This window comes from Sturnira hondurensis, unplaced genomic scaffold (genome assembly GCF_014824575.4).
Source record: "Sturnira hondurensis isolate 20B ecotype Veracruz unplaced genomic scaffold, ASM1482457v3 Scaffold0014430, whole genome shotgun sequence".
NCBI lineage: Eukaryota > Metazoa > Chordata > Mammalia > Chiroptera > Phyllostomidae > Sturnira > Sturnira hondurensis.
Window position 1 is genome coordinate 1016685 of NW_028087061.1, and position 25136 is coordinate 1041820.

The window sequence follows — 25136 nt, forward strand, 5'->3', positions numbered from 1 at the left end:
TTGACTTTATGATGGAAGCTTCCCTACGTCATCCTCCCATTCTTAGAATTTAGTAATCTGGAGCTGATCCGTTTTTCTTAAACCTCTGGTGATTGGAGTAGTGTTCAGTAGCTCCAGTTTCGTGTGATCTTTGATAGTGTCCCGTGATCTAAGGCAATGTCAATAAAAGACAATTGTTGAGTGACTAATATAGTCCAGGACCCCACTCAAGTGCTTTGCATACTTTGTTTGTAAACCTCACAATGACCCTGCAAAGTGGGTATTATGCTGTGTAATAATTATTGGTATCTGTTGCTGCATAACAAATGCTCCAAAATTTAGGGGCTGGAAATGACAAACACCTATTGCCTCATCGTATCTGTAGGACAGGAGCCTGGGGTGGCTGGTTCTGGCTCGGGTCCTCTCCCCAGGCTGTCCTTCTCTGAAGACTGACGGGCTGGGGGATCCCCTGTGGACCCCTCCGTAGCATTGCCCAAGACGTGGCAGTTGGCTTTCCCCAGAGCGAGTGACCCGAGGACACAATCACGATGGGTATCACGGCCTTTTATAACCTGATCTCGGAAGTGACCCACTGTTCCCCCTGCTGTATTCTATTGGCCACACAGACCAGCTCGGCTACAAAGGGGGGGGGACTGCAGAAAGGCATGAGAACCTTTCTCTGCAGGAGGTGGGATCCTATGGGGCCGTCCTGGAGGCTCATCTTGCCTCAGAAGAGAGGCTCCTCCTGTTCATCTTGCAGAAAAGAGAAATCTGAAGCTGAGAGATGAGTAACCTTAGTCTTCCAGGCACTAAGTGTACGAGATCTGTCCAGAAAGTATCCATCCATGTACTATGAAAAATAGAGTCATTTATTGAAGAAGATACAAGATACAGGAAACATTGAACATAGGACATTGGTGCCTCAGACCCCCACAAAGCAGGCACTTTGGGGCCTCACACAGTTTTCCCAATTGCTATCAGCTGCCCCGTCATATTTTCCCAAATCTCACTGGTGGTCTGAAATCTGTTCCCTTTCAAAGGTGATTCTAGTTTGGGGAAAAGCCAGACGTTGCAGGGTGCCAAATCTTGGCTGTGGGGGCGCTGAGTCTCCTGGGTGATTTGATGCTTTGCCAAAAAACTCTGCCTGACACGTGATGCATGAGCGGGCACATCGTCACGGTGAAGCTGCCAATTGCCAGTTGCCCCCAGCTGCAGCCTTTTGAATCATCTGAATAGTTTCCATGTAGGAATGTTCAAGTTTAACGCAAAATTTGATGCAGATTCTTTGCTGTACTTGCTCAGTCAGTTTGCGTGTGATGGCCACACAGTACACACGCTCACTCAATGGCATCTACTGCCCCCACTGACCAGGACAGTGAAGTTGTCACTGTTCATGCATGTGCATCCCAGTCTACTCTCCTTGGCTGCCAGGTTACATAGATGTTGCGCAAACTGTTCAAACCATTCTCACATTAACAATGGTTGGACATTTTCTAGATCTTGTACATTGATTAAATCCTTTTAGTAACTGTAGGAGGAAGTAATACACTTCATTTTAAAAATGAGAAAAGGAAGTCAGGAGAGGCTGGGTAATTTGCTCACAAATGCATACCTCTACTCTGCACGCTGCCGTCGTTAAAGCCTCAGCCGTCTGACCCCGGATTCCCCAGGCCCTTGGCTGAATCGTGCTACCCCATCTGTGTATTTCCACAAGTCTGTCTAGGTTAGTTTCCTAGGTCTGTGTATGCCCCACGTGCCCTTGTGAAAAACTAGGGGTCAGAGGGGAGACACAGTGCAGGGTTGGCCCAGAGCCACCCCCCTCCCCACCCCGCCTGCACCACGCGTCTGACTCTGCCCCACCCTGCCTGCCCAGGTGCGGTGGACCAAGACAGCTGGCAGCGCCTCAGACAAGTTCCAGGAGACCTCGGTGTTCAACGAGACGCTGCGCATTGAACGCATCGCACGCACACAGGGGGGCCGCTACTACTGCAAGGCGGAGAACGGTGTGGGCGTGCCCGCCATCAAGTCCATCCGCGTGGACGTGCAGTGTGAGTCTGAGCCCCCCTGTCCATTCCGGTCCCTCCCTGGGGAGGAAGGGACTCAAGCTCAGGCTAGGAAGGAGCAGTGCCGGTGGGGCACCGTGGAGAACCGACCCCTCCATGGAGGAGGACGGTAGAGGTTTCCTCTCTTCCATGCTGGGGAGGGGGATCTCTGCTGTTCCTGTGATGTGTGCTGCCCTGTACCACTCACGCATTCCCATCTGTGGGAATGTGAACCTCGGAAGATCCCTATAAAGTGCTCAGGGAGGGCAGGACAGGTTGAATTTGTACCCATTCCACAGATGAAGATACTGAGGTACCAAGGACTCTAGACTTGTTCGTGGGCATAGGCCTCTTCATTATGGTTGACTGGACTTCCCACAGTACCTCATGCCTCTGCTTTTGCCCCAGGGCAACTCTGAAACTTCCTTATCCCACCAGGTGCAGGAGCAAGCTAACACCTCTCAGACCTTGCTGCTGCTTGAATGAGAAGCCTCCAGTCCCCACCTGCCCTCCATGGATTGTCCCTTAACCCCAAGAGTCTGTCTCCCTGTTTGCCACCCCCTCTATGCCTATTCAGGCTGACCTAGGAACCTGGAACCTGGGAGGCCAGGCCGAGGACCTGTCTGATACCATCTTAATGTCTACAATGAACTTGCCCATTACACAGGCCTCACACTCCCCCGGCGGGGCCCGATTGAGTGGTGAGCAATGGAGCCCCAGTCGTCTCTTCTGTCCTGCATCAGCCACCCAGGCACCTGCCAAACCCTGGGGCTGAGGACCATTTCTCAAGTTATCGGTCTGAAAGGAGCTGGGAGGCATGGCCTGGACTTCACCAATGCCCCACCAATGCCCATGGCCTTGATAATAACCTCTGCCTAAGTGGGCTGTGAAAGGAGGACAGAATGCTGGCATGTTGGAACATTCATTGTAGGGTGTTTGAATGTGGACTTGTTGGTGACTTTGGTTCACAATCCTGGTTGCACATTAGACTCGCTAGGGGACCCTTTTCAAAACCACTGATGTCTGGGTCCTACTTCAGAGACTCTGATATCATTGACTGGGGTGGTGCTCAGACGTTGGGATTTTTTTTTGATTTGAGGACTAACCTACATCTAGTAGAGTACACTAATCTTAAGTGTACAGTTTAATGAATTCTTACATATGTATGTGTGTGTATAAACACATGTAGTTCAAGGGAATCTCCAGGACCCCAGGACGTTTCCTCACGGCCCCCCCAGTCAGTAATCTTCTTACAGATGATCACTCTTCCTCTGACTTCTGGCACATTAATGAGCTCTTCCGGGCATTAGTATTAAACAGGAAATCTCTATGTGATTTCATTGTGCAAATGAGGAGGAACTACCAATCTAGTCCAATTCACCAGTGAGGAACAGGCAGAGAAGAGACTTAGGTCACAGAACAAATTAATAACTGGCCTGGGATTTGAACCAGGGTTTCCCGATTTCTAGTCTGCTGCTGCTTCCTCCATCCCATGATGGGCGGGTAAAGATAGACAACCCCCATGCAGGTCCCTGAGGAGGGACAGCTGGGAAGTCATTAAGTCCAGACCCCTAATTCTAAAGGTTGGTTAAGCTTGCAGGGTTGGGAGAGCACCTGGCTGTCTAGAAGCATCCTTTAGGGTGGCTTGGCTTTCTCCCAGGGCTGCCAGGAGCCCAAATCCCCCACACTGGGGGCATCCAGTCCTGACTCGACCGGGGCCGTGTCCTTGCAGACCTGGACGAGCCGGTGCTGACGGTGCACCAGACAGTGAGTGATGTTCGGGGCAACTTCTACCAGGAGAAGACGGTGTTCCTGCGCTGCACTGTCAACTCCAACCCGCCTGCACGCTTCATCTGGAAGCGGGGCTCCGATACCCTGTCCCACAGCCAAGACAACGGAGTGGACATCTATGAGCCCCTCTACACCCAGGTCAGGATGGGCAGTAACTTGCATTCTTCCTCCTGCACCCAACAAGGAAGGGGGCGGGGGACTGAGGCCCCACCGTTGGGAGTTCTTGGGACCGGCCTGACTAAAGCAGTTCTGCTCTGACATCAGAAGCAGCATTCAGACTGGGGTTCAGGTACCCTGGACAGATGAAATTTGGACAGAGGCTCAGGGGAGAGTGATGGGGACAGGAGAGTCTCCAAGGCAACATGTCCTTCTGGAACATTGCCAGCGAGGAAAGGCACCCTCTAGAGGCAGGCAGGCCCCCCCTGCCCACTGCTGGCTGTCAGAGTACTGGGACCCCACGGGCGGAGCGATGACTCCACTTCCCATGGGCCCCACACTGTCCCAGGAGATAGTGATGAAGCCATCCTGCCAGGGAGGGCTTTCAAGGTGGCTTTCCTAGGTGGCTGTCAGCGCTTCACACGTGGCCGTGGCCTATGGAGCCGCTCCATGTTTATATGGGTGGCAGGGCTCCCTCCTTACCCTTCCATTTCTCAAAGTAGAGAAACTGAGGCCTGGTACTGGCGAGTGTGCACCAGGGCAGCCTCAGATGCAGAGAAGCCCAGGGTTTGGAGAGTGCAGCATCCCCCCCCCCCCCCGACTCAGGCTCCCTGGGGGCAAATGGTGTGGAGGCTGGGAAAGATAGGGATTAGAATAAGAATTTGCTTTAGCCGCTGGTGCTGGGTAAATATATGTGAGGGATCCTTGGAGCCTCAAGCAGACCCCTCATACCTGTGGCCCTCTGCTGCTCAGGGGGAGACCAAGGTCCTGAAGCTAAAGAACCTTCGGCCCCAGGACTACGCCAGCTACACCTGCCAGGTGTCTGTACGCAATGTGTGCGGCATCCCGGACAAGGCCATCACCTTCCGGCTCACCAACACCACAGGTACAGGCACTTTCCTGACCTTACCTTTGACCAGCTGAGCTGGCACCCCAGTCAGGAGACGGTGCCTCACCCCACAGAAGACTCTAGGTCATCACCGCTAGTGCATCCCCTCCTCCCCTCTGCCTGCTCCCTGCCTTCTCCTCTTTCTTATCTCCCATCCTTCCCCAACCCCATGGTTTTCCTAGCTCCCTCTATCCCACATTTAGCCCTGCCTTGTGGTCCCCTAAGACCCCACCTCCTTGTCCTCTTAGCACCACCAGCTCTGAAGCTGTCTGTGAACGAAACTCTGGTGGTGAACCCCGGGGAGAATGTGACGGTGCAGTGTCTGCTGACAGGCGGCGACCCCCTGCCCCAGCTGCAGTGGTCCCATGGGCCGGGCCCGCTGCCCCTGGGGGCTCTGGCCCAAGGTGGCACCCTCAGTGTCCCTTCAGTGCAGGCCCTGGACTCTGGCTACTACAACTGCACAGCCACCAACAATGTGGGCAACCCTGCCAAGAAGACCGTCAACCTGCTGGTGCGATGTACGTGGCACGGAGGGGCGGGAGGGAACTCAGAGGCAGACAGGGCCCCTGTCCTGTAAGAACTACCAATGACATGGGACAGGGGCCTGTCTTCTTTTTCTTGGTAGGTGATAAATGCTGAGGAGGCATGCTCCAGGCACTTTTATTTCCCTGCAATGTAGATGTCTTCCAGAAGACAGCAGGATTAAAATTTGTGTAAAGTTTTATTTATAATTTATAATCTACATTTCCAAATATAACCTCAGAAATGCAAGAGGTAGGAAGGACTGGCTTTGAGTACCTTTTTTTTTTAGGTTGGGAAACTGAGGTTGCAAAAAGCTAAATGTGGATTTCCAGTCTTTAGGAGAAATTTCTTTTGTACTCTGGTTTCCACAGAAATCTCTGAGTTAAAGTGGAAATAAAATGTTTCCATATACCTCAGGTGTAAATCTCTATTAGCAAAGCATTTTAATGAATCTGAAGATAATTATTAAATGTAAAAATGATACAAAACTTGGAGTACAATCTAAAAGAAGTACAAACACTTTCCTTACTAACCCTCAGCCTCAGTAGTTAGCACCAGCTGCTTGGTGTGATCCGGATTTTACTACTCTGCTTCAAGGAGAAAACTTTAAATTCTTCTGCTTGTGTAACATTAGGTTGTTTGTTTGTTTGTTTGTTATATGTTTTTTAAAGAAACAGGTTGTTTCCAGCTCTTTTTTAAAAGACAGGTGTTATTTTTTAAAAGATTTCTTTATTTATCTTTAGAGGGGAAGGGAAGGAGAGAGGGAGAGAAACATCAATGTGTGCTTATCTCTCACGTGTCTCCTACTGGGGACTTGGCCTGCAACCCAGGCATGTGCCCTGACTGGGAATCAAACCGCAATCCTTTGGTTTGCAGGCCCACGCTCAATCCACTGAGCTACACCAGCCAGGGCTGTTTCCAGCTCTTTAGCACTTGAAAGTAAAGTCTAGCCTCTGCCGAATTCAGCTCAGTCTTCTGAAGAAACGAGCCCTCTCTGCTGCTGCTCCTTCACTGACCAGTCTCTCCCTCTGATGCTCCTCACAAGGAGCTTGCTCTCTGTGGCGTTTTAGTGAATCAGAGCGAGAAAGAAAGGAGCAAGATGGCAGCTATCTGATAACGGGTTTTCCCTTTGATGGTACTTTTCCCGTCAGAAGATTCTTTTTCTCCACCTGTTTTCATTTGGCCTTTAGAACCTGGGCTGATGAGGTCTCAATTTACATGAAATACTTACGGTCACTTAGGGTGACGCTTGGCCCAACCCAGGCCTGGTTTATGGCCATTGCGCCCATTTCCTGTCCAGTTAGCACCCAATATTTAGGTTCTGTCAGCTCCTGAATTACATTAAACAATATTGAGACTTTGAAAAGAGGCCAGACCCTTTGCTTTCTAAACTCTGTGCTTTAATGTAATGACATGTAAAATTATTGTATTGGGCTTTTATTATAAAAATCTCACAGACTTGCTGCAAAGAATTAAATAGCACAGAAGGGTAAAATGTACAGATTAAAATTTCCCCTCAGTTCCCCTCAGTCCCACTGTCTGGAGAGAACCACTCTGACATTCTGGTGCATGCTTCCCAAATTTGTATTTTGTTTGTTCAGGGCTTAAAACAAGAAAAACAGATGAAGTAGCATAGTGGTGAAGCGCAGGCTCCGAATTAAGCTCTCTGAGCCTTGGTCCCCTCCGTGTGGACTGGGTGCACTGAAGTGCCTCCCTCACAGACCGCTGCGTGAGTTAAACGAGTAAACCTGTGTAAAGCGCCTGGAACAGAGCCTCTCACAAAGTGTATGTTTAGTCAGTGGTGACTTTAATGATGACTAAATCTACTTTTCTACAGCAAGCTATTTTGAACTTTTAAAAGTGCATCTGAAGAAGCAGAACAATTTTCAAGCAAAATGGCGGTTTTTTGTGGTGGTTGTGTTTGCCTCGGGGGGGGGGGGTTGTGGGGGGTGCGGAGTGGGGTGGGTGACGTAGCTCCCGGCCTGCAGAAGGCCACTCTGAAGGAGGAGCTGGGCCTGGATAGGAGTGGGACACACACCCTGGCTTTGGGCCAGCCCCAGCCACCCTGTCCTCTCCGTCCACCCGCAGCCATGAAGAACGCCACGTTCCAGATCACCCCAGATGTGATCAAAGAAAGCGAGAACATACAGCTTGGCCAGGACCTGAAGCTGTCGTGCCACGTAGATGCAGTGCCCCAGGAGAAGGTGACTTACCAGTGGTTCAAGAATGGCAAGCCGGCACGCATGTCCAAGAGGCTGCTGGTGACCCGAAATGACCCTGAGTTGCCCGCTGTCACCAGCAGCCTAGAGCTCATTGACCTGCACTTCAGTGACTATGGCACCTACCTGTGTGTGGCTTCCTTCCCAGGAGCACCTGTGCCTGACCTGAGTGTTGAGGTCAACATCTCCTCTGAGACAGGTGGGCAGCTGCATGGGCAGCGGGGAGGTGTGGGGGAGCTGGGGAGGCCCACAGAGTGGAGGTGGGGCAGCAGCTTGCAAACGGGAGGTGCTAGGTGCTGGGGTAGAGTGGTGGAACTAAGTAGGAAAGCAACATTTTTCAGATAGTCTCATAGATATATTGCCACAAACTTGATAGATACATGAGAGTCAGAAAAGTTTCCTTGGAGAGAATCTTTGATCTGAGACCTGAGGAGGGGAAGACTTTCACTAGGCAAGGGAGAACTAGGGAGGGTGGAAGAGAAAGGCAGGCCAAGCAATCAGCAGGTGAAAAGGCACGGAAGCAGGGAAGTGTGTGGGCTCTTTGGAGAACTGAAGGAAGGAGAGTGTGGCTGGGAGAGTCGACAGAGTGGAGAGGTCAGCAGGGGCCAGATTATGCAGGGGATTTGGGTCTCTATTCCAGTAAGAATAAATATCAGTAATGAAATAATAATGCCTAACATTGCTTGAATACTTATTATGTGTTCTGATGTTACTGTGGGTCACTATATCTCATTTGCCTTCATGATTTACCCTATGGAATAGACAGTTTATCTTCAAATTTTAGGGTGAAGAAACAGGCTCAGAGAGTTCAAAAAACTTACCTAATGTAACCAAATTTGAACCCAGGCAGTCTGCCTTCAGAGCCTGATCTTAAGCACCCCTAAAGATTTTGCACTTTGAGAATGACAGGAGTTTGGAGGGGATGACTTTGGAGAGGGTCTCTAGAATTTCCAGTCCCAAGCACATTGCACTGAGGAGCTGGCTGACCTCAGTGAAGCCTCTTTAACTCTCTGGGTCTTGGTTTCTCCTCTGTGAGACATTGAGCCAGATGGCCTCAGTGGCTCTTTCCATCCCAACATTTGCACAGAGAGAGGCTAGGTGAAGCTGGGAGGGGGTGGGTGGTCAGGAAAGGCTTCCAGAAGGAGACTGACCTGAGCTGGGCTTTCCCAATGGCCTCCACAGATTCCACAAATCTGTTTTGCCAACCACTGTGTGTCAGGCCAGCAGTGAAGGGCTGGGAACCCAGAGAAAGGCCACAGCCCCATCTTCAGAGCCCACTGCATGGCCTGGAAGACCCACCTATTGGGGTAAAGCGGGAATTGGAAAAGCAAAGCTTAGAAAGGACACAGGAGCCAAAGACGGAGTCTGCAGAGCATGGTGGGAACACGAGAAAAGGACTCCCAGGTGGCTAGGGCATGCCAGGGAAGGCTTCGCAGAGGAGCAAGCTGTACTCCATGTGCGCATTTGCTAGGCTGGGGGACAGGCCCAGCAGAGAAGGGATGAGGAACCCCCAAGGTGTACAAGACTTGGCCTGTCCAGGGAGTATTTCCTTCACGAGTGGATCTCACAGCTGGAACATAGAATGGGAGAGGGAAGATGAGGTTGGCGGGGGGAGGGGGCGGGCAGAGGCCAGAGCACAGGGGCTTCTTTACAGAGCCAAGGAGCTTGAGCTTTAACCTGAGGGTGGTGCAGCCTCCAAGTGGGGAGACAGCCTGTTAGTGTGTGGGGGTGAAGAAGGGTTGGGAGCCGGGATGTTTTAGAAACAGGGAATCAACAGGGCACAGGGCCATTTCCTCCATTTGGCTCATAAGCCTAATTCTTAGGGCATGGAAGCTTTTTAAGGGCCTGTGGAAATGGTTTAGACCTGGAAAAATAAATTAACTGGTACCAAAATACAAAGAGAAAACTGCAAAATTTAAAGCCAATAAATGTACAAATTCTTACAGACCTAAATTATGCTAACTGGATAACTGGACCTCAGCATGCCTCGTGGAGTTATTTGCAATTTATATTTAATGTAGGACATTTTAATTTGATGTGATGTGGGATGGAACCCATGGAAATCTTTAAAAAGACCCTCTATTTGGGCATGTGTTGGGTTGGATTAGGTTTGGCTGTGAATAATAGAAAAACCCTAAATAAAAGTGGCTTACATAAGCTGGCTGTGTATTTCTTGTTCATGCAAAAGTGAGCAGTCCAGGCTGGATAGCAGCTCTGCTCCACGGAGGCCTCAGGGCCCCACACTCCATCTTGTCTTGCTGTCCCATTATCCTTAGCGTGTGCCACCTCCTCCACAGTCCCAGCTGCAGTCAGCCTTCGTTCCAGCCTGCAGGGAGGAGGAAAAGGCATGACTTCTCCCTTTAAAGACACTTGTTTTCTGTCAAATCCCACTGGCTAGAATTTAGTCATGTGGTAGCCATAAAGGCAGGCTGGGAGACAGTCTTTATTCTGGCTGTGTGTCCTGCTAAAACCTAGATATTTTATTAGTTTGAACAAGAGTAAGGATGTTGGGGATATGGACTAGCAATCTGTGATAACCGTCCAGAAGGGGAAGATAGTGGCTTTAACTTAGAGAAGGATCGGAGAGAGGAGATTGAGGGAGGAGATAGCTAGTAGAATTGTTTAAAAGGTGGACTCCCCAAAATATAGTAATGTTGAGGTAAGGGAAAAGAAGGAATAGGCCAGGACAACTTCAGCTTTTTCTGAGTTGGGAGAGCCTGAGGTAGAGACCCAGGAGGTGGGTTCTGCTTGGAAATACTGAGAGATCTGCTGGAGACCCCTTCCTCCGTCGGAGATGGGGAGGGGGCGTTGCACCCGGGGGAGGAAAGCAGAAGCCCCACAGGGGAAGTCAGGTGGCGGGGAGGCGGGGTGGGGGGTGAGGGGGGGAATCTAACCTGCTCTTATGCCCCCACCCAGTGCCACCTACCATCAGCGTGCCCAAGGGCAGGGCCATTGTGACCGTGCGCGAGGGGTCTCCCGCCGAGCTGCAGTGCGAGGTGCGGGGCAAGCCGCGGCCGCCCGTTCTCTGGTCTCGCGTGGACAAGGAGGCTGCTCTGTTGCCTTCTGGGCTGCCTTTGGAGGAGACCCTGGACGGAAAGCTGCGGCTTGAGCGAGTGAGCCGCGACATGAGTGGGACCTACCGCTGCCAGACCGCTCGCTATAATGGCTTCAACGTGCGCCCCCGTGAGGCCCAGGTGCAGCTAAACGTGCAGTGTGAGTCCCACTGCCCCATCCGTATTACCTCCTGAGCTGTCCTTCCTGCCCTCTGTCCTTCCTACCTCTCTTCATCCCTTCACCCACCCCAGTCCAGCCAAAACCCTCCACCTACTGCTGATACCCCTAAACCCTCATTGACACCTTGACACATTTTTACAAATAGGGAAACCAAGTCACAAACAAGTTAAGTGCCATGAGTGTTCTCACAGCTAGTTAGAGGTGGGGCTGGGTTTTGAACCTAGGTCACCCAGCTGCAGAGATCAGACTCCAAATCCTGACGTTATGCTGCTTTTCATTACATGGGGCGTGAGGGGGCATTTGAGGTATGAATAGAAGCCCAGCCTGGGACTCATGGCTGGAAGGAATGGCCAAGAGAGAGTAGGTATCTGCAGGTCGAGAGATATGAGCGTGGCTATTGCATGAGTGTGTTACGAGCTAATATCTGCCCTGACACCCTTCCAGGGTGGGGGGCACTGGAGTAGGGGCATGTGAATCGATTTCCCCATGGGGCTGCTCCTCAGACCCAGCTCAGCCCCGCTGACCTCCGTCCCCGCCTCCACCCCCAGTCCCACCAGAGGTGGAGCCCAGCTCCCAGGAAGTGCGCCAGGCTCTGGGCCGGCCCGTGCTTCTGCGCTGCTTGCTCCTCCGAGGCAGCCCCCAGCGCATCACCTCAGCTGTGTGGCGCTTCAAAGGGCAGCTGCTGCCTCCGCCACCCGCCGTCCCTGTAGCAGCGGAGGCCTCCGACCACTCCGAGCTTCGCCTGGACGCCGTCACTCGAGACAGCAGCGGCAGCTACGAGTGCAGCGTCTCCAACGACGTGGGCTCCGCGGCCTGCCTCTTCCAGGTCTCGGGTGAGCGTCCAGTAGGTCCCACCCTACCCAGCCAAGCCCACTTGGGCCCAGGCTCCCCGCCAACTCCAGCCACGGGCACGACTGGCTCGGGCGTCGCTGCAACTCCTGCCCACCTGCACCAAGTTTAGGCCACTGACTTTCCAAGAACCGCACCTGCTAGGCCTAGACAGCCCCCATTCCACCCAGATCCACCGTGAGCTCCAACAGACCTGGTCCCTCCACTCACGCCCATTCTAGATCTAGGCCTTCCCCTTTCAGGGCCCCTGAATACCTGCCGTAAGCCCCGCCTGTTTTAGCGCAGCGTGCTTCTTTGGGCTATGATAGTCCCTCCTCCTTCAGGCCCGCCCTTGACCACGCCCATGCACCTCCCCTCTAGCCCAGCGGTCCCCAAGGCTGGGCCCTTTTAAAAGGCCCAGACACACAGCTTAGGCTCCACCTACATAAGGCATAGGCTCCTCCCCTTATAACCTTATCCAATCCCATCTCTCCACTTACCGCTGTTTGTAGAAGTGCCCTCCAGCCCCGCCCACACCCAATTTAGACTCACATCCAGTTTAGACCCTCCCACTCAAGCCCTTGCCTCCGCACTCCCAGTGCTAAGTTTCAAGCCCCGCCTCCTCCGTCTTTGGTCCCAGAGGCCAAATGGGGAACCTCTTTTCCTGACCAATGTGAGAGGCCTGAGCTGTAGCTTAAGGGAGAGAAGACGTCCCTCAATAATGTATCTAGAATTTGTGGGACGTGCTGGGCCAGCTCGCACACGTTTTCTGAGCTGTCACCCTAAGAATTTCAGGCCCCTCCGTGCCCAGAAATCCCTCTCAGCCCCATCTCCTAGTCAGGTCATTCCTGGGTGGGCTGATGGGGCTGCAGATGGGAGTGGAGGCGTCAAAAAGGGGTGGAGGTCGTGATGAGGAAATGGAGAGGGGCTGATGGGTTGCCCAGCCTGTCTCCCTTCCTCCACTGGAGCGGGGGGTGTCCCTGTCAGAGCTGGTAGCACTGCCCCTAGAAGGACCCCAAGCATGCCTGTCCTCGGTTCCACCATTCTCCCAGCTCGTCCAACTGCCCCAGACTGATTGACTGCCCCTTTAGCTCTTGTTTGGATCCACTTACTCAGCAGCAGGGGGCTAGCACCACAGGCCACTGGCCACCTCCCCAGCCCTGCCAGCCGGAGGCCCCTGTGACATTTCCCACCTCCTCCCCCTCCCCTGTTCTCCCCACCGCTTTGCCCCTCCTGTCTCTTCTCTTCCTTCTACCTCAATTCCATGGCCCTTCTTCCTGTCTTGCCCCCTATCCTCATTCTTGTGTTCTAATATCTCTTCCATCTCCCCAAACTTCTTTCTGCTCTGTCTTCTTGGCTTTTCTGCTCCATCTCACCAACACCACCTCTTGGAATTCTCCATCTCCCACCTTCCCTCCCACCACACCCTCATTCTTCCCAAACCCCTCTTCTCCCCATCTCCTCTCCTCCCTTCTCTTTGTCTCTCCCATGCCCTCTCTGTCCCACTCTCTGTCTCCCTCCCTCATACCTCCTCTCTCTGTGTCTCTCCCCATCACCCCCGCTCCATGGCCCCATGGCCCCCTCCCCGCCCTCTCAGCCAAAGCCTACAGCCCGGAGTTTTACTTCGACACCCCCAACCCCACCCGCAGCCACAAGCTGTCCAAGAACTACTCCTACGTGCTGCAGTGGACTCAGAGGGAGCCCGATGCTGTTGACCCCGTGCTCAACTACAGACTCAGTGTCCGCCAGGTGGGCCAAGGGGGACAGGGCCCCAGTGTCAGCTGACCCTGGAGGTGCTCACTGAGCCAGGGAAAGGGGTTGGAGATGGGGGTGGGACACACCGCTCTCCTTACAGATGACTGTTCAGTGCCGGGAAGTGTTCTGGACACAGCAGGAGAAGCTTGGGGGTGCTAGGGACTTGACCCCTCTGGACCCCTGCTCTGGATCAGCCCTGAGAATCAGGCAGAGGTCAATGGAGGGGGGAGAGGGGCAGAGCCAATTCTGCTCATGGAACACAGGCTCTACTCTTACATCAGAAGCTTAAGGCAGAAAGTCAGGGCATGAGCTTACGTCTTACCCACCGGGTGTCTAGAATGCAAGGCCAGAGCCACCGTGCTCGTTTTGTGAGCTGTCACCTAATTTCATATGGTTCTGCCTAGCCCGTGGGGCCCTTCAGTGAAGGGTAAGAGTGTGACTCTGGGCAGACTACCTAGGCTAGGATCCAGGTCTGTATGATATGGGCAAGCCACATCTGTTTGGCCTCAGTTTCCTCATCTATAAAATGGGGGTAAAATTATAGTATTCTACCTCATAGAATATGAGGTAGAATCATCCTCATAGGATCATTATTTTGAGAGTTAATAATTGCACAGCATTTAGTGCCTAGCACACATTAGTGTTCATATGTGTTGCTGTCATTTATTATTAACACAGCCCTGGGAATAGGCATGGAAGAGGTGATTGCCCTGTCCCGCAGATGAGGAAACTGGGGGCCTGGCTTCCTAGTCCTTTGCTCTTTTTGCTGCTTGACACTGACCCTCAAAGTCACACCAGGGCCTGGGGTGGTGGTGCTCTGGTGGAGGACATGGCCTGTCTAGCATTTGGGAACTCCCTGTATCTGCAGTTGAATCAGCACAATGCCATGGTGAAGGCCATCCCAGTGCGGCGTGTGGAGAAGGGGCAGCTGCTGGAGTACATCCTGACTGACCTCCGTGTGCCCCACAGCTACGAGGTCCGCCTCACACCCTATACGACCTTTGGGGCCGGTGACATGGCCTCTCGCATCATCCATTATACAGAACGTAGGTGGTGGTGGTGGTAATGGGGAGGGTGGGCCTGTCTTGTGTCCAGCAGATACCCTCCCCCCTCCCCCCAGGGCTCCTAAGCTTGGGTCTCCCCACTGTGCAGTGTTCTGCTCTGTCACTGTAGGCAAGGTCCCCCTGGCTCCCAGTCCTGGCTCTGGGGACCCTAGCCCTGGTCCTGTGCTCAGGCACCCTCTGCACAACCCCTCTTGATTCTGACCTGGTTATCTTGCTTGCTTTCTCAGCCATCAACACTCCCAGTCTGTCAGGTGAGACACTCCTGCCCACTTTTTCTTCTCCTCAGGGACAGAAAAGCACCCCTGGTGGGAGGAAGGGACCCAAAGTGATGCCCAGAGAGAAAATGGGATGGAGGCCAGCCGCTGGAAGGAGAAGCAGAAGGGAGCAGGGCTGGGCTTGGAGATGTTTGCATCCAGGATTTATTCTGGGCCTTAAAGTTGGGGGACAGGGTGGAGTCGGGGGACATCTCTAACTCAGGGCCTCATTCAGCATCACTCGATGTTCCCCAAAAAAGGCCAGGCTCGTCCATGCCCCCTGTTCTCTGGAGCAGGTGTCCTTGGACCCCAGAGGATCTGTGTACAGCATTCAGTGGGTCTGTGAATCTAGAACCTGGAAGGGCACGCGTTTATTTTCCCAACTTCTAGCAGCTGTGTAACAGCTCCTTCAAGGGCGGATGTAGGCAACCCGCCGCAGTAGTACAGTCAGTACTTGTGACTTTGTTGTCAGAAACCTGATGTTGTCGTGTCACCTTAAAGTTCTTGCAGCTGTCTCTCAGTATTACTTATAATCATTAGTCTTTCAACACTATGGAAGTTATTAGACCTAACACTGTGTTTTCTGGTTTAATTAGATGATAGATAAGCCCAATTATTGTATGACAACTTTGTTTTAAAATATTGACACCTTTTAGTACAGCTGATTTTCTGTCAATCCTTTGTATTTCATTTTATGCATTTTAAGTCATTATTCGTCTCTAAGGAGATGGGATCCTTAGACTTCAGTAGTGGCCAGTAGGGTCGGTGGCGGCACACAAAAGTGGAGAAGTCCAGTAGGGAACAAATTGGTCAGGGGCCCTGTTGCTTGGTTTCCCAAGCCTTGGAATCCCGGGCCCGCTTACTTGGGCGCTGCCTGCGGGGTGGCCAGGGAGGGCAAAGCTGGTCCAGTGAACCCCAGGAGGCTGACCCTCTTGTCTCACCCCCACTCCCCACCCTGATGCAGACAACACCTGCCACTTCGAGGATGAGAAGATCTGTGGCTACACCCAGGACCTGACAGACAATTTCGACTGGACACGGCAGAACGCCCTAACTCAGAACCCCAAGCGCTCTCCCAACACTGGTCCCCCCACGGACATCAGTGGCACCCCTGAGGGTGAGGACATGGCCTGTTGCTAGGAATAGGGGACTGCTTCAGGGGTCCTAGGGAACCCCAGCCTCACGGAGAGACATAGCCCTCTCTTCAGGGAGCCCCAGTCTGAGGAGAGGCACGGCCCTGTCTGGACAGGATCAGGAAGAACTTCAGTGAAGCCAGGAACTCATAAAGACTGGCCTAGACCCCTGTGCTGTGAGGCAGGGAGGACGGGTGGGATGGGTGAGGCCCCTGGTATTCATTCAGCTGAGACTAAGGCAGGGAAGCAATCAGGCAGAAAGAGGTCTAGGTGGGGTGCAGAGGGGGCTGTCGGCTTATCTCCCCCTCCCCTGCAGGCTACTACATGTTCATTGAGACGTCAAGGCCCCGGGAACTGGGGGACCGTGCACGGTTGGTGAGTCCCCTGTACAATGCCAGCGCCAAGTTCTACTGTGTCTCCTTCTTCTACCATATGTACGGGAAGCACATCGGTGAGTCAGGGGACCAGGTAGTCTGCCCTGTGTGTGTTGGGGCTGGGGCAGGGAGGGGCGTCCAGCGGGGGCTAGGAAACTGCCCTCATGTGGCCTCTGTTTCCCACCTTAGCTGAATCAGCACAAAGGGGAGGTCCAGAGCCAGAGGGAAAAATGGCTTCACCAGAGGAGACGGGGGTCTTGGAGGGGTTGGAGAAAACAGCTAAGATGTCACTGTATTATTGATTTTCTGCCAGGTGCCAGGCAACATCTTGGGTTCTCTGCATCTGTGGTCTCATTATCCTGCACAACCACAAGGCGAGGGAGGTGTTCAGAGAGGTTAAGGGTTTGCCCAAGACCACACAGCAGTCCAAAGCTGTCTGACTCCCTCAGACCCTAAAAACAGGGTTGGAAGTGTGCTGCTTTGTGAGCAGTGAGAGGAAGTCCTGCTTTCTAAGTGTGGGTGTGCACCGAAGGAACGCCCTTTGGAAAGAGGCAGCCTTGGTAGGAGCGCAGGTTAATCAGCGAACTCACCAGTGCAGCCCTCGCGTCCAGAGTTTCTGCTCTGTGCCAGGCGTCAGGTGCTGCAGCCAACCGCATGGACGGCCCGCCCTCTCCCCGCACCCACAGTCAGGTTAGAGGCAGACATTGAACAACCAATTGTACCAGATAAGACTTAGTGGCCACCGTGACACGTTTCCGCAGCAGAAGACAGGAGCCAAGACAGCTGATAATAGAGACCGACTCTGCGGCCTGGTTACAGAAGACTGCTGGGCAATTAACATTTAAAAAAATTTTAATTGTTTGCTTGTTTAGTTACTGATGGGAAAGGTAATGTACTCTGCGTGGGTCAAAAGGTACAAAAGGGCTCCTGGTGAGAGTCCTGCCCATCCCAGTCCTCTTGCTGCCTAGAGCCCCGCTCCAGAGGGCTCCGAGCACTAGATTCAGGGGCATTGTCAGCAGTACTTGATGCACGTGGGACCAGTGCACACACGTTCTCACCCCCTTCAGTTTTACACACAAAACTGTGTTCGGAGCCTGTGTTCCCTCTGAACCACTCGAATTGGAGACCAAGCCTCGTCAGGCCACAGAACCCTCAACTGCTTTCCAAAGCTGCACAGGAGGGGAAGTGACTTTCAGCAGGTGTGGACTTAAAGGCTCATTATGGAGAAGTCTCCACAGCTCACATGACCGGTCAAGCTGAACCAGTGAACTGGAATGGGGTGGGATGGAAGGTTCTGCACCCCCTGGCGCCCCCAGACCAACTACGCAGACCAGTATGGCCATGGCTGTGGCTGGGCTGGGTGACAAGCTTCCCCTGGGGTGAGGGTGGGTGACAGGACTGCCTGCTCTGTTCGGCCCTCACTTCCATTTGGCTTCCCAGCTCTAGTAGCCGATGCAAACCAATTCTGCTCTGCCCAGCCTTTCCGTTTGACCCTGAAAGTTCCACATTGAAGGCACACTTGGAGACTTGGCCACTTTATCCCCAACTCAGGAGGGACACTGGGGACCCAGCTGCAAAGAGGAGCGTGTTGGGTCCGCTAGGCCCTGGGAAAGCAGGCCTTGTGAGCGGGGATGCCACAGTAACTGGGAGCAGTCTGGGCCCCAGGGCTTGCTCAGTGCTCCTCCGGGGCTGGCACAAACCGTCAGTGAGCGCTTCCCAGGAGCAGACTTGATTCCAACGGAAAGAGACCCTGGAAGCGTCAGGTGTTCTCTGTCCCTGGACAGGAGGACTGTCGACAGGGGTGCTGTGGCGGGGGCCCCCATCTCCGTCATGCTCCCCCCGGCTCTGTCCCCTTCCATCACCATCTGCTCCGGGCCTCCCGCCCCTGACCAGACCCTGCCTGCTTCTCTGACCTCACTTCCTGCTGCTGGCCCTCTGGCTACCACTCAGCCCGGGCCACTGGTCTCCTGGCTTTTCTTTAAATACTCGAGGCAGGTTCCTGCCTTAGAGAGCTCTGTTCGTGATGTTCTCCTGGCCTGGAACATTCTGCTCATTCCCTCTTTCAGGTCTCCTCGGAGAGGTCCCTGAGAGCCCCATCTGAAATGTCTTCATTCCCTTCCCTGAGTTATTTTCTTTAGAATGCTTCCACCAGTAGCACATAGGCTCCTGGACGGCAGGGATCTTTGTCTTACTCACTGATGTGTCGCTAGTGCTTAGAATGGTGTCAGGCACATAGTGGTGCTCAAGTAGTTGAATGAATGAATGAACGAATGAATGAATGGCAGGGAGGTCTGAACGTGATAAAACCCAAGGTAACTTCTAATCCTTAGGTTCTGTGAAAGTCCTTTCTCACTCTTGATGACAGTTGTGAAAAATTCTTCACTCAGCATTTAAGTATTGAGAACCAACAGCAATGGGATGCAGACTTTCCCTCAAGGAGTCACAGGGAAGAGAAGATAGGAATCCCAATGACTGCCACACCCCTGAGCTGAGAGTGGGCCGGGCCTGCAGAACTGCAGTTTCAAGACTCCAGAGTTCCCAGGAAGCATAGAGAACTCCCAGTTTAAGCCTAGGAAGACTTCTTGGAGGAAGTGACATTTCAGAGAGACCTTGTAGCACAGGAGGGATTTGTCTAGGAGAACGTGGTAGGGAAGGACATCTCAAGCAGTGGCAACGGCTTAGGCAAAAGTCCAGGGCTGGAATATGTCCAGGCTCCTGCATACAGTTGCATTTGGCTTTGGAGGAGGTGAGGGACACAGGGGAAGAATGCGGTGAGCAGGTCCACCCTTAAGGGAAGTTGAAGATCTTAGGCCCTGGTTGACACCTGCAAAAGGCTATTAGCAGTCCCTGAGCAGGGGGAAATCTTGGAGCTGATGGGGTGCTCAGGGAAGGGGGCAGAAATTGAATGTTTGTTCCAACAGTGAAAGGATGGAGTTTCCGCATTAGCGTTCTTGGGGCATGGCGGTGAGGGAGGAAAAGAAGGTGTGAATAACGCTGGGTCCCAAGGGGTATAGGATCAGGGGAAGATCTCCAGGAAGGGGAAGAGAAAGAGGTCCCTTGGGGGCCGGTGGGGAGCCCAGAGGCACGGCGGGGAGCCCTTCAGCCCTGCTGAAGCCAGTGTGGCACCTCCTGGCCCACTGGGTGCTGGTGGCAGCCCTCTTGTGGCTCCATCTGCTGGCGAGGACGGGAGTGTTTCTTGCTGTCTTTGTCTCTCCTCTCCCCTCCCCTCCCACTCTGCCTGGCAGCTCTGGGCACCAGCTGTCCCCAGACCTTGTGTTTTGTGGGCTCTTCTTGGTCCAAGCCAGCTCCTCTTATCTCAGGCAGGTAACACTTGGTGGCTCTCCCCCACTGGGGGTCTGTGTATCTGGTGTCGCAGATGGTGCGGCTTTGTCTGTGGGCAGTGCTATGGAAATGCCAGCCACCGGGCGCCATCAAACTTGATTCCTCTTCCCTCTGAGCCAGGTCGTTCACATCTCTGGGCGCTGGAAGAGCTGAGGAGGGGACATAGTATGGCCTGGGTGCTCTTAAGCAAGCCGTGATCCCCTCTCCCTCCCAGCATCTCTCAGCTCCTCCAGGCCCCGTGGCCGTGGTCCGATTGGCTCCGCACCCCCAGGCTAGCACCTCCAAAATTTCACTTTCACTCCTTTTACCTTAGCTACGTGGCACATACACTGATCTCATTCTTCAAATCAGCTCATTCCTTTTTTCTTTGCTTTGCCCTAAGCATTAATATTAGAGAAATTGTGGCTCTGAAAGGCTAGTTTTATTCAGCTCTTAGAGATACATGTAAGTATTAAAAGTTTTAAAGTTGATTCCTGTACTTCCAGGAACCACCCCACGTCTCATGCACTGCTGTGGTCTGCGTCTCATGTTTTGGAATCCTACTGTGTGCGCAGACAAGGCCCCATCACCCTGGACAAATGTCCTGTCTAGAGGGGAAATGGCAGTGTGTGTGTGTGTGCGCGTGTGTTGAGGGTGGGGCCTTAGCTGATCAGGAAGGAAGGGAAAAACTGAAAGAAAATTCGCAAATTGTCCTGATGAACTGAATCCCTGCTGCTGTTTCTCTTTGATGTGTTAGCGATTGCCCCTCCCCTTGGCCCCAGGTAATGGGACATTGAACCAGTAGGTGATGGGCAGGGGACATCTAACAGGGACAGTGCTGGGGGCAGTGGTGGGAGAGGGGGCCTTGTGCATGAAGAGAGGAAGGGTGCCCTTGTTCAGACCTCACTGGCCTGCTTTCTTCACACCTACCGCAGGTTCCCTCAACCTCCTGGTGCGGTCTCGGAACAGAGGAGCCCTGGACACGCACGCTTGGTCCCTCAGTGGCAATAAGGGCAACGTGTGGCAGCAGGCCCATGTGCCCATCAACCCGAGCGGACCCTTCCANGACATCTAACAGGGACAGTGCTGGGGGCAGTGGTGGGAGAGGGGGCCTTGTGCATGAAGAAGGGAAGGGTGCCCTTGTTCAGACCTCACTGGTGCTTTCTTCACACCTACCGCAGGTTCCCTCAACCTCCTGGTGCGGTCTCGGAACAGAGGAGCCCTGGACACGCACGCTTGGTCCCTCAGTGGCAATAAGGGCAACGTGTGGCAGCAGGCCCATGTGCCCATCAACCCGAGCGGACCCTTCCAGGTGAGTCCGCCGGGCCCAGAGGCCCCTCACAGGCTCTCCTGGGCGGTTGCTCGGGCCAGGAGTCACTTCAGAAGGCTTAGTGGTGTTCCTGGGAGCCGGTGCGGGAAGCAGGCAGGGTGTAGGGTGTGGGGTTGGGGGGCTTCCAGGGGCACTGAGGGGAAGGGGTGGCAGTCTCTCTGGCAGAACCTCCCTAACCCCTGCTCCCTGCTCTCTGACCCCACCCCAGATTATTTTTGAGGGGGTTCGAGGTTCGGGCTACCTGGGGGATATCGCCATAGATGATGTCACACTAAAGAAGGGAGAGTGTCCCCGGAAGCAGATGGATCCCAATAAAGGTGAAGGCCGGAAGGGGTGTGTGAATCTGGGGGGGGGCCCATGGGTAAGACACCTGTGTCGGGGAAGGAGACTGTGTAGTCTGAATGAGGGTTTGGAGTGGCTCGGTGACAGGCTGTGTGTGTCAGTGACTAGGGGACACCTGGGCTCCAGCTTGGCTCAGGCTGTGGGGCCTATGCAGGACAACGAGAAGACCAGACCCCGCCCTCCTGTGGGCCTGCCTCCTGTGCCCGTGTCTGGGCATGTCTCTGCGTGGGTCCAGAGGTCCCCCCCGCCCGGCCCTGGGAACAGCTCAAGTTTACCGAGCCGTTACTACATAGTAGGCAAGATACAATATGCGAGAGCTCATTCAATCCTCAAAACAGTCCTCTGGGGTAGCTTTTACTATTAAACTCATTTTAGAGATGAGGAAACTGAGGCCCACTGAGGCCAAGTACATTGCTCCCTGTCTTAGCCACAGAGCCAGGACTCGGACCCCGGCAGGCTGAGTTAACCCCTGCCTTATCCCCACACCACCTCAAGTCTGTGCTGATAAGTGTGCCTGTGTGCATTGAGGGCGATGTCTGCCTTCAGGTCTCCAGAGAGAGGGGGCAAAGTAACGGACCCCCCTATGGCCTGCCTGCCTACCTGCTACTCCCTCGTCCTCCTGAACTGACTGGAGCCCTGGCCTGTCTCCCCTCTCTCCTTCCTGTCGCAGTGGTGGTGATGCCAGGCAGTGGAGTGCCCCGCCAGCCCCACCCACAGCTCTGGGGGCCCATGGCCGTCTTCCTCTTGGCGTTGCAGAGATGATGAGAGCTACGTGGCCCCCACCCCGCCCCTGGCACACCAAAGTGTCTGCATCGTACCAAAGACTGACCCCCGCCAGCCGGGGTGCCTGGGGCAGGACCAGCCCACCAGGGAGGGGGCCGACGTTGACTGTGAGGATGAGCAGAGAACAAGGACAGAGGTCCAGCGCTGAGGCCCTGCAGACAGTCGTTCGACACACGCACACACGCACACACCCACACTCACACACAGAAGTATATTAAAGCACAAATTTCTATCCGACCTGCCAGCCAGCACCTTCTTTTCTGCAGAGGCGGAGACTCACCTGAATGGTGTCTGCCAGCCCAGGGACCTTGGCGCCATCTAGGCCGTGTCCTGGCTGCACCTGTGGTGTGTTTCTGCCCTCACTTCATCCCTAACTTGAGGCTGAGCCCCAGCCCTGTGGCTTTACTAGAAAGGGAGTAGAAAGGGAGTAGAGCCCTGTGGCTCTACTCTCTTGACCAGACCTGGACTCCCTGGCATGGGGGAAGCTGGGATCAGAGAGGCCAGGGGGCACTTTGTGAGCTCTGTGAATGTCCCCGTGCAGAGGACAAAGAAGACGAGGCGCCTGCTACTTGCAACTCTTCTTGGGGCAAGGGCTAGAAAGTGGAGACCCCAGGTCACCCAGACCCCCTGACCTGTTCCTGGGATGTCATGCTCCACCCTTTACTCCCTGTGCCCCCTTTGAAGGGACCCAGCGTGGGGTCTTGAGCCTGGGCCGTCTGAGGGTTGACACCTTCCCCTGCTACTCCCACCTCCCTCTGAAGCATCCGGATTCCTGAGAGCACAGTGCCCACCCCAGAAGGCTGGCCCAGCCTCACCCCCCAGCTGCATCTCCAAAGAGCCAGAGTGGCCAGGCCACTTTCTGGGGTGAGGCCTGACTCTGAAACGGGCAGAGGAAAAGTTCTGCTTTCATGATTTTGTGTCCCCATGTCAGACATGGAACTTGGGAGTAGAGTCCAGCCTCCATTTCTTACGTACTTGGCATGAGGGGCTGCCCTGGGCGGGAGGGTATTGGGGGAGGCCGCACCTGCCCTCTTCCACCAGTGAAGGAGGAGGGGTTTGTAGAGCTGGGGTGGGGGTTGGGGCAGTTGCTGGTCACCCTGTTCCCTGAGAGCTGAGCTCTTGTCCCCCATCTGTGAAAGGGCTCCCTATCCTTGGGATGCTTGGGTCCTAGATAGGGCGCCTGAGCTGGGCATGATGCGATCTAGACCTGTCCTCCCCAGCATCACCCCCGAGCCCCCACCCAGCTGCCCATGGGAGAGAGCAGGCCTGGCCCCTTCCAGGATGAGTCTTGATGCCTGTGTGCATGTGGCCATGTGTCCCTGTGGGTGTGCATGGGTGTGCATGGGTGTGCATGGGTGTGGGCCTATTGTGTCTCTGTAGCCCTGTGGGTACATCTCTGGGCACCAATGTGTGCAAGTATGAGCCTGTGTGTGCAGTAAGACGCGTCTGTCCCTGAGGAATGAATCCATGCGCCTCATCCCTGTGAGTGCCCATGTATGTGGGCATGGATGTCCATCTCCACGAGTGACAGGGAGGCTTGTGGGGTGCTGGCCAAATAGGCCACGTCTAGCCCTATTCTGCAGTCTCAAACTGCCTGTCACCACCTGCATTTCTACCTTTCATTCCCTGTGGGTGACGACGAGCCTACAGACAACCCTGTCGGAAGGCAAGCACCTTCGGGAGGGGCTGCCACAGGGCTTCTCCTGGAGCATGTGGTGGGAACAGCTGCAGAGAGGAGGTAGCAATGCCAGGAGCAGTCAGGGAACCGCTCGGCCAGGCCTGTGTCACCAGCATCACCAGCAGCTGGTGGGCCCTGGGCCAGGGTTGGAGCCGGTCTCCCGATACCCAACCAGCCTTTCGGGCCCATCCAAGGCCTCTCTTCCAAACGAGTGGCTCCAGGTCCCCAGAACGCGCTTCCATCACACCTGCCGGCCGCTGTTCCTTCCTCGTCCCATCTGGGCAGGGTCTGTTGCCCCAACCAGACTGTGAGCTCCGCCTCGGGGCTTTCCAACCCTCCCCCCACCCCATCCCAACTTCACGGCCAGCACAAGTGGGCCCGTTTTCTGGAAATCACTTAGTGGGCTTTGCCCAGTGGGATGAAATATATCTGAATCAGTGCTTCCCAGCCCTGGCTGCAGGTTAGAGCCACCAGAATGTCCTTGAGAGAGCACCGATGCTTGGCTCCCGCCCCACAGGTTCTGATTTGATTGGACTGGCATGTGGCCTGACATCAGAAATGTTTAAAAGCTCCTTAGGGGGACCCAAGAGTGGGAACCACTGGCCTGTCCCCTGCTGGGGACTTCCTCTGCCCCCTGGGGTGGGGCCGGACACCCAGAGAATAGCCCTGAGCGCTTTCTCCTTGATGCTCTGGTGCCCTAGGCTGACTTCCCTCAGATGGCCTTGGAGTATTCCTGTCCCCAGCCTGACTGTTCCACGACGGGGACCTTGTCCCCCTGTTCACCTCCATAGCCATAGGGTCTGATGCAAAAAGTTCCTGGACATGTGTCAGCCAAGCTGAACTGCGTACATGTGGCCACGAGCTTCTCATCTGGAGAGAGGGGACCTGGTGTCATTGACAGAGAATGCAAGGTGAGGAGGTGACAGGGAGCACTGCTGGAGGGAGGTCGCAGAGGTCCTGGGGAGCCCTGACCTGAGGGTGGCTGGACCTGTGTGGACGAAGCGTGCCTGAGCGAGACCTGAGGTTCCTGGCCCTTGCATGCAGGCGGGTGAGGTTGGTATGTGTGTGTCTGTGTGTGCCAGCAGGCCTGCGGGATGCGGGTGTCAGTGTGTGCTGGCACTAACAGTGGGTCGTGTGAGCACCTCGGTGTGCCAGTCCGTGTGTATTTGTGTTGCGCTGAGAGGTCTGCAAAGAATGAGTGCCTTTGTGTGTCCCTGGGCAGCTTGTCGGAGTGTGTGTGTGTGCCTGTGAGTCAACACTTCTGTACCAGTGTCGCTTGTGTGTTTTTGTGTGCCATTGAGGTTGGTATGTGTGTGTTGATAGGTGGCCCGTGAAGACCCCGGACCAGGGAGACCAGGCTGGCTGGATCCAGTGCATCTCCCCAGTGGCAGTCTCGCCCTCTGGGTCAGGGTGGCTGAGGCATTTCGTGGCCTTAAAACTGG

The 25136-nt window shown here is 54.3% G+C and overlaps 1 protein-coding gene across 3 annotated transcripts in view; it reads left to right on the top strand.

Moving 5' to 3' along the window:
* The window catches only part of MDGA1 (MAM domain containing glycosylphosphatidylinositol anchor 1), a 55928-nt gene extending 33492 nt beyond the window's left edge, over nucleotides 1–22436 (top strand). Inside the window, exons 3-17 of one of the 3 annotated variants that reach the window (XM_037063268.1) lie at nucleotides 1853–2027; nucleotides 3754–3950; nucleotides 4722–4854; nucleotides 5106–5375; nucleotides 7468–7797; nucleotides 10515–10811; nucleotides 11381–11665; nucleotides 13258–13409; nucleotides 14284–14461; nucleotides 14707–14730; nucleotides 15698–15850; nucleotides 16183–16317; nucleotides 20743–20873; nucleotides 21100–21208; nucleotides 21904–22436. In XM_037063268.1, coding sequence (XP_036919163.1) covers nucleotides 1853–2027; nucleotides 3754–3950; nucleotides 4722–4854; nucleotides 5106–5375; nucleotides 7468–7797; nucleotides 10515–10811; nucleotides 11381–11665; nucleotides 13258–13409; nucleotides 14284–14461; nucleotides 14707–14730; nucleotides 15698–15850; nucleotides 16183–16317; nucleotides 20743–20873; nucleotides 21100–21208; nucleotides 21904–21995 — 2661 coding nt within the window. In that variant the 3' untranslated portion in view covers nucleotides 21996–22436. Of the gene's footprint in view, nucleotides 1–1852; nucleotides 2028–3753; nucleotides 3951–4721; nucleotides 4855–5105; nucleotides 5376–7467; nucleotides 7798–10514; nucleotides 10812–11380; nucleotides 11666–13257; nucleotides 13410–14283; nucleotides 14462–14706; nucleotides 14731–15697; nucleotides 15851–16182; nucleotides 16318–16553; nucleotides 16823–20742; nucleotides 20874–21099; nucleotides 21209–21903 lie in introns of those variants that run through there. The other 2 variants (XM_037063267.1, XM_037063266.1) reach the window with 2 other exon arrangements.
* Nucleotides 22437–25136: the final 2700 nt, after the last annotated feature.